General features: G+C 41.7%; 1 protein-coding gene across 1 annotated transcript; it reads right to left on the bottom strand.

The window, feature by feature from the left end:
• Positions 1–407: 407 nt before the first annotated feature.
• On the bottom strand, positions 408–6,797 carry ucmaa (upper zone of growth plate and cartilage matrix associated a). The gene is made up of 5 exons (XM_037760811.1): positions 5,636–6,797; positions 4,208–4,294; positions 4,025–4,117; positions 2,058–2,156; positions 408–910 (listed from the first exon to the last, which is right to left on the bottom strand). The coding sequence occupies exons 1-5, from the start codon at positions 5,691–5,693 to the stop codon at positions 822–824; spliced, it is 426 nt and encodes a 141-aa protein (XP_037616739.1). The 5' UTR covers positions 5,694–6,797; the 3' UTR covers positions 408–821.
• Positions 6,798–9,050: the final 2,253 nt, after the last annotated feature.

Genomic DNA, 9,050 nt, shown 5'->3' with positions numbered 1-9,050 from the left:
TCATCTTTATTTGCCATTTTGACTTAAAGGTCCCATATCATGCTCATTTTCAGGTTCATACTTGTATTTTATGTTTCTACTAGAACATGTTTACATGCTGTAATGTTAAAAAAAAACTTTATTTTCCTCATACTGTCTGCCTGAATATACCTGTATTTACCCTCTGTCTGAAATGCTCCGTTTTAGTTTTAGTATATATTGTATATTTGTGACATCACAAATGGACAAAAATCAGTTTTGTTGCAAACACACAATTTCTGAATATGGGCAGTGTGTATTTCTCCGTATATTGAGCGTTTAGTTTTCACATAAACCTGCTTTATAATATAAAAGACATCTCACTTTTTACAATATGGGATCTTTAAAGACATAAAGTCAGTTTCTTTTCAAAAATAAATCAAAGTCAGTTGTTATTGTATGGTTGATTTATTGCTGTCAATGCCACAAGCTGACATAAAACGACTTGTATAGCTTCTGTACATGTAAAAAAAAGTGTTAAAAACAGGCATGCAAAACATATTGTGTACATTTAATATGATAAAGTTTAGCTTACATGTACAATACAAAAACTGCACTTTTAATACATTTTACAGTTTGACGTGGAGACACATATTGCACAATTTATTTTTTATAAAAAAAAAATAATAAGCAATGAGAACCTTTATCTTGTACATTAAAGTAAAATATATATATGGACATAACTTTAACACTTGCTCTCAAAGTGTCAGGAATCCCCTCACAGGTACAGGTGATGTGAGTATATTAGCACTGCTCCAATGAGAGGTGCTGTAGCCCCGGCCCGCCACGCGACAGAGTACTGCTCAGTGGAACCAGTAGTAGCGAGGCTCGAGGCCGTCGTAGTGGTACTCTCGCATCTGCTCATTCGTCTCCCTCGTTCTCTCATTTTGCTCTGTGGATAAAAAAAAAGTTAAATTTAAAGTGGCTATAATCAATATTTTTACATTACCAAAGGATCACATGACTACTTATATATGATAAGGGTCGATCGTAGTGAGAGTTATCACCGGACTTTGCAGTTCCCCTTAGCTCTACGGAGCTTTATAATGGAGAGCGCAGACCTCCGCCAAGGTGCGTGACTTTAAAAACATCACAGCTCCCAGCTGGCGGTACGGTGAGGTGGTCGGCTTATTATTAACACGGTGTGTTTCCGTGTAACGTATCGGCGGATGCCTCTCTCATTCAGCAGCCTTGTTATGTCTGTATAATGTTACACTATGTTGTCTCTCATCCCGTCATCTACAGCTTTGTTCTTTCTCACCGCGGACGGCCAGCAGCTCCCGCAGCACCTCGATGTCTCCGAATCATGATCTGCATCGCCACCAAAATCGAATGGATTGTCATTGTGTTACACCCTCCAAAGAATTTCATTCAAATCCATCACAAACTTTTGGAGTGATTGTGCTAACAGACAGACAAACAAACAAACCAACAAACCAACAAAACAAAGCCTTCTGTGTGTTCCGTGACCTGGTGGAGATCTTTTTGTTCCTCCTTTGTAACACCTCATTGTCCCAAACCACCCAAAAAACACTGTGTATCTTAAAAACCCACACACATCTTTATGGTGAGCAGTTCTTAGTTTAGAAACTGTCACTGCAACTATATCACACCAGACAGACGACCGCAGGGAAGATTGTCAGCTTGGGGTCGACCACAAATGGACACTTTCGATTCAGCGCGGAGCCTCAGGCCCTCCGCTGCGGTCCGGAGGCTCGTGGGTGTCGAGGGGTTCGTTCGAGATCCAAACTCTGTCTCCCCTCAGTGTGTTCTCTCTATGCCGTGACGACCTGCATTTAAGTAGGTTTTTACGCAAGGATGTGTTTACTGATGCAAAGTGTCTCTGCCTCATCTTTCAGTTGATTTTGAGATACACGTAATGTTAAACTTCAGTCCTCTGTGGATGGGGTGAAAATAAGGGTTTGATGGAAGGTTATTTCTCTATTAAATTTTGCTTTTGTTTGTCATTTTGTCAGTCAAGCTTTATGATGACTGTACCCTCAATTCGAGGGAAGACAGTGAAAGCATTCAGATCTCACCGTCGCGTTCCTCCTCGACGTAGTGCTCGTACTCGTCCAGTTGCTCCTCGTTGTACTCCCTCCTCCGTTCGCTCGCAGTAATCTTTACTCTCTGCTCGGCTGTGGAGATGAGAAGAAGGGAAAGGTTACTGATACTGATAGATGGAGGTCGGTATACCGCTTTGGTCCACACTGAAATATCTCAACAGCTATTTTGTACAAACATTTATGCTCCCAGAGGATGAATCGTAATGACTTCAGTGATTCCTACTACTGTAGGAAACATGGCTACACTAACTATGTAAAACTACTTGCCTGTAAACAGGTGTTTGTGCTATTAAACTCTTTTTTTCTTTGACACTGGGGCTGCTCCGGTCACATGTCGATGTGTCCTTGAGCAAGACACTTAACCCCCAAATTGCTTCCGAAGGCTGTGCCATCGGTGTGTGAATGAGTATTTAGATCAGATCCTGATGGGCAAAGTTGGCACCTTGCATGGCAGCCTCTGTCATCAGTGTATGAATGTGTGTGTGAATGCTGTAGTGTAAAGCGCTTTGAGTGGTCGGAAACTAGAAAAGCGCTGTATAACTGCAAGTCCATTTTACCATTTTTTTTTTTTTTACTTGGTTATGCAATCATCCAACATCTGTTGGAAATATTGCATATAAAAGTTCCTTTTTTCTCTTAGAAAATTGTGTATCTTAGACTCAATCAGGTTAAAATGAAATGAAATTGGCTGAAAAACCACATCATCAGGATTACCCTACACAACCTGTGCATCACTTTCTGGTCCTTACAAACACTCGCTCTGCTGCTCCTTTTAGGTTCCTGATCCGAGCTGGCAAGAGACACAAGTGTTTTTATTTTTTTCCAAGAATGTGGTTCCTGTTTTTCCAGAGCCGAGGCCCCGTTCGGTGCTCTGATGGGCGGGCAAGGTGAAATGACCTGCAGCCTGTCCCTGGAGGCCTGCTCGGGACCGCTCTGATGGAGGTACCACCAGAAAAGATCACTGTCGTCAGCAGCATTTTGGTAAGTAAGGCCATTATTCTGCTTTTAACTCCGAGCTAAAGGAAGACAAGAATCCTGTTTGAAGTTATTTTGGTGATAGGGTATTATGATAATAAGTTCCTGCAGAATTGTCCGTGTGTTTGTTCACTTGGTCTGAAGTGTGTTGGCGTTGTGTAGCGTACCGATGCTGGCAGCGGCTGAATGGGGTTATTGTAGTGACTGAGACTGAGAGAGAGAGAGAGAGAGAGAGAGGGGGAGCCTGCTCCATACTACCCTGTGACTCCTTCTGCAGCCTTCAGCGTGTGTGTGTGTGTGTGTGTGTGTGTGTGTGTGTGTGTGTGTGTGTGTGTGTGTGTGTGTGTGTGTGTGTGTGTGTCAGATTAAAGAGCCGGTACAGTATAGAACGACACCTGCTTGAAATTTCCATTACTCTCTTTCTATTTCTCTCTTGAAATTCGCAGCTTGCTGTCAAAACCTCAAACCATATCGTCCTCAGAGTCCAATAAACCAACACCCCCACATAGTGAGTTCTGTACGGAAGGCCAAACGTGCCATATTTAATACTGTCCACAGTGTGGTCGCGATAACCACACATGACACCAAATATAAATAAATATAACCCTCCTACCCCGTCATCTACAGACCAACCACTTTACTCATTTTCTTGCAGGTTTTCTGCCAGAGAGATGACAGACAGCCCTCAAGCGCACGGCTCAAAACAACTTAATTCTGGCAGATAACGGTGGCCAATGGTAACGCTTCATTTTACAGGTTTGCAAATTTGAACCTATTTGAAATTTCTTTGCAATTACTGCCAAATTACCCCAATATTTACCTCAAAATTTATCGAAAATTACTTCATTATACACATTATAATACACCTAATTACCATGAAATTTGCAGCGCTGTATAATGAAGTGTTACAGAGCCAACTACTGTTATCTTTTGCCGACATGTTTAACAGATATATAGGAACCTACCTTGGAGCTCATAGTAGTGGGTTGAGCGGCGACTGCGGCGTTTGAAGAAGTTGGAGGCGTCTGACTCGGGCATGAACACCTGCCGCGCTGGGCCTAAAAGTCATAAGAGGTCATAAGGTCATATAAGGAGGAAATGTGGAGCGAGGTTTCGTGATATAGTTAAAAGCGTTGAACATGTATTACCTTTAGGATCGCTCGCTTTTGAGTTGTCCCGTACTGCTGCAGCTTTTGAGTTGTCCCGGACTGCTGCGCTTTCCACCACACTGGAAACTATGAGGAAAAGGAGGAATTATAATGTCCTGTCTTTACACTGAAGCGTGCGTATGGGGCCAATATTGTAAGAACATTAATAGCAAATGCATGTTGAGAGCTGTAAAACTGTATCTCAATCCGCTCGTGCGTACTCAGATTTGAATTAGAGTCTGAAAATAAAATATGTACTCAAAGAAAAGTCAATGTAAATGACCTTTTATTAATGAGTATTTGGCAGGTCACACTAGATTATGAGATTTACAGAAAGCCTCCTGCTTCTTAAAGGTACAGTGTGTAGCATTTTGGGGGATCTATTAGCAGAAGTTGAATATAATATTCATAACTATGTTTTCATTCGTGTATAATCACCTGATTTCCGTTGATCCTAAAGTAGTGTTATTGTGGTAAGGATGGCCTCTGAGCGAGACAAACGGCGTTACCACTGTTTTGCACTCACGTTACCGCAGTCTTGAAAGGGAAGGGCTACAGTTGGTTGCAATCCAAATCCTACACACTCTACCTTTTAATTTAGCCAGTCTAAATTTGGTCGGTCTCAAAGACGATATAGAAACCGCAAACAAAAAATAAATGTAAGCTGAAAATACGGAAAACAGAAATTGCGTCACGCAAGATTAGTAGTACAGACGGACCTCTGTTGTCACCGATATACGGAAAGTTACGTGGGCCATAATTAGCCCTTTAGAAAAGATCAATGTGGCAGATTAAAACAGGATTAAAATAGCCATAATTTCTCATAATTACTATAAATTGTAAGACGTCTCGCCTTGATAAACCATCTACCACAGTGGGTAAAGTGAACTTAGGCTCAATTCAGATTAGTGTTGCTCATTCTCATCATTTTCTCGACCACGCCCGGTAATTCGCTGATTGGTCAGCCGTCCTCTGGACACATGTCTCATAGTGGAAACTGAGCTTGTGACATCAGGCTGTCCTCCGGAGGACTACTGGACATCTCCAGGCAGAAATACCGCTTTTTTTCCCTCTCCTTAGATTAAAGAAAGCCAAACGTACATGACTGAAAACACAGTTTTACAACAAAAATTGAACAAATTGATTCATATTGATCCCCGACGTTATTATTATGAAGCTGAAATTCGAAAACAAATGTGGAATTTACAAATCAACTTCGACAGATTCAAACTCTGATACACACAAAAGGTCTAAGGTCGTGTTCGAGGCAACAAAATACTACCAGGTTTAGGTTTTCTTTTCCATATTAAAGGAGGACCGCACATATCAGTGCTTTATATCCTCCAAAATGTTCTGCTTATCTCCCCTGAGGATGTATAATCCCCCCAAAAAAAACTTTTTACCCACCCACCCAGACAAGGTACTCACAGATGAAGATGAGGAGAGTGGTGAGCAAAGAGAGCATGAAGACTCGAGTCCAGAACATCTTGAGAGAGGAAAAGGCAAAACCTCTACTGGACTTAACAGCACACCTAACTGAAGTGAAGTGAAGTGAGAGAGGAGAGAGTGATGAGGGAGGGAAGGGAGGAAGGTTGGAGAGGCAGGGAGAGTGGGAGGAGAAAGAAGAAGAAGAGAAAGGCTCAGGGAGGGGAGAGAGGCTGCTGGAATATCAGTTGCCAAAGGGAGAAGAAGAAGAAGCAGAAGAAAACAAGGAGGAGTGATAGGGCGAGGTGAATTTAAAAGAAGAGGGCAGCAGAATGGAAACCACGATTCGGTCAAAAAGTCCCATAAATCGTGGCTCATATGTTGTCTTATATTGGTGGATGATCTGACACGAGTGAGGACACGTCTCTCACCAAGCCAATTGGTTATCAAAGATTCATCCTGGATGTCAATGGCCATTTTGGGCCTGTAGGATGAAGTGAAAAAAAACTCTCACACGTGTTAGCGCTTTAGGAAGTTACACTTAAAAGATGCCTCAAGTAAGAACTGGCTCAACTCACCCTGCTCTCCCCTATTTATGCTCTGAATTTTGAATTTAGCACCTTTTAAGTGAGGTAAATAAGTCAGTTTGAAGACTGCAAAGTTAAAAGCTGAAATCCTCTCAAAAGAAGATATATCATACTGTATAGGTATAATATTATAGGTATAGATAATGTGTAGGTATTACAAAATAATCCCACTTTATAACACTTTATAATAACAGAGAGTTTAACAGAACTGCTGTGCTCGGAAATCTTTTTTTTAAACCTTTTGTTGGCTTTATGACCGGCTCTTTTGTGCATTGTTATCTTTCCATATGAATGACGTCTATATTTCCCTTGCAGGCAGAGTGTTTGCAGGTGGTAGCATCTCGATTCTGTACTGGACCCATTCATTATCATTCCAGGTATGAGTGACCTCAGGGTCTAGCACACCTTGTTGCTGTAGTTAGTGCCACAATATGCTGCGAGCTATTGAACTGTACGAGAGGAGGTTTTGCTTAAATTGATGCATGAGTAGCTACGGATTTTCCCTTCGACTGTGTGTGCGATGCAGTGAAATCTGGTATGTGTTTCCTCTAAAGGAAACTGGGCAGAGGCGACTGGCCCACTTTGCTCAGAAAGCGACAACAGATCTGCAGTCTGGGAAACATTCAGCAGTAAATGAGCCTGCAGTGAGGCCACCTGTGTGTGAGAGATTTGTATATTTATGTGAATGTGCATGTGTGTTAATGCATATTTTGCATGCATTAATGTTTTGCATATGAGGGTGGTTATATGTGGTAATATGTAAATGTGAGTTTGCTTCTATGGTATTTGGTATTTGTTCATATGATAGACTGTATGGTTCATATGCATGTGTCAGTTTACCGCCCACTGGCTGTGACAAAAGCTTCCACATTTCAGCTCTCCTGCATGTGAATGGATTTCCTGCATTTCTGAATAAAAGAGCTGACAGAGCTTCCCTCTGGGTTTGAACAAAGACGCTGTTTAAACAGAACCACACACACACACACACAAACTCTTAGCTGTAGTGGATCAGGTGGGTGTTTTTGTGGGGTTCCAGCGTGCGGAGCCAGGAAATAACAGGGCCTCCGTCTGAAAACACTCAAATCCTCCGAGACTGACATGTGACTGTTGCTGTTCGAGTGTCAGAATCAGAATCAGAATCAGAATCAGAAAGGTGTTTATTGCCAGGTGTAAGAGGTATATACTAGGAATTTTCTTTGGCTTTGTTGGTGCAGTCAAACAGTATAATAACAAAGAATAGATAAAAACGTAGAATAAAATAAGAATAAAATGTACAATTTACAAAATAAGCTATAAAAAAAATAAACATGATGTAAACAGATAGTGCAAATATTGAGAGAGGGGGAGAGTCAGTGTCGGCAGGGGGGGGGCAGTAGTGTGTATGTGAGGGAGAGACAGTCACAGGGGGGCGGATGGGCTGTTGGAGAGCCCCACTGCCGTGGGGAAAAAACTGTTTTTGTGGCGTGAGGTTTTGGTCCTGATGGACCTTAACCTCCTGCCAGATGGTAGAGTCTGGAAGAGATGATGTCCAGGATCATTCAGTGTTGAGCAACTTCCTCTGATGCATTTACATGTAGAGCAGCGTGTATGATTTTAACATGTATGGAAGGCAAATTCAGCTGGCAAATCCTTTAAAGGGACTCTATTTAAGAATCAGAAATTGCTTGTTAACAGCGACGCTTGTGGCCGTTAAGTCAACGAAAGTCAGCGTCCTGTTGCTCGCGCTTGTGCTCGCTCTACATAGACATGAACGAGCATCACTCAAAACAGTGAGGCGACACACGTCAGCTAAAACCACAATATCACTCTATATTTCAGCTGCTTGGCAGTAATGTTAGCTGACCAGACGAAGGTCTCTCCTTGAATCTATGTGTTTCCTTCTTCAGCCTCCCGACCGCGGTCAGAAGGAACAGGGGAGACACCGGAGTGAGATAGCGAGTGAGAACGAGCGCGGTGTGTGAGTGAAGGCAAGCAGGCAGGCAGCGGAGCAGACACAGCATCGTCTCCCCTGTTGTCTTCTGACCACGGTCGGGAGGCTGGAGCAGGAAGAGCTGACACTGTTTTGCAAATCGCTCTTCACTAAATATAACTTTGCGGTTTTGGTGCTTCCATTTAGTTTGTGTTGGAACAGCGTAGCCACACGCGAGCGTGCATGGGACACCGACCTGCAATGATTTATAAGACTGTAAATCCTTTAAAGGGACTGTTTGTATCCATTTCTGCTAATAGATCCCCAAAAATGTTACACACTGTTCCTTTAAAAAAACTTTATTTTTAATGTTTTTTAATTTAATATATTCAGGTTGGTGCTGTCCAATTCCAGGCCAACTAAATCTCAAACTGAAGTCACATGGCTGTACTTGACAATGACCTGTCATCCTGCCAGGTAACAACAAGAGTGCAGATAAGACCAGTCTTATCTGATGAGACTTTATTTTGTTCTGTTTGTCTTTCCAAGCTCTTACCCATAATCCCTTGTGTTTTGGAGTTCCTCTCTCTGGTTACATAATTTACAATCTCACCAGAGATGCCACCAGAGTTCACACAGTGTATTTATCACTTGAACATATGATTGTTCAGATAAATATATCAGTCAATACATAAATAAATCATCAACCAATCAGAGCATGCTGTCCCTGAATGCAGCTTTCTCTCATTGGTTTAAATTAATGATAATGTTACTTACTTGATTAAAAATAATCTATATATTACTTAATGTCATAGATTATTGTATGAAATATAACAATACTGTGTCCATTTCAAGATTTTATTACATTATTGGCACTTAATTATGTTGTTTAGATTTTATAATCGTATGACATAACTGACTG

The sequence above is a fragment of the Sebastes umbrosus genome, chromosome 23 (genome assembly GCF_015220745.1).
Source record: "Sebastes umbrosus isolate fSebUmb1 chromosome 23, fSebUmb1.pri, whole genome shotgun sequence".
NCBI lineage: Eukaryota > Metazoa > Chordata > Actinopteri > Perciformes > Sebastidae > Sebastes > Sebastes umbrosus.
Note: the sequence above shows the minus strand (reverse complement) of the source record. Positions and strands in the feature narration are given on the sequence as shown.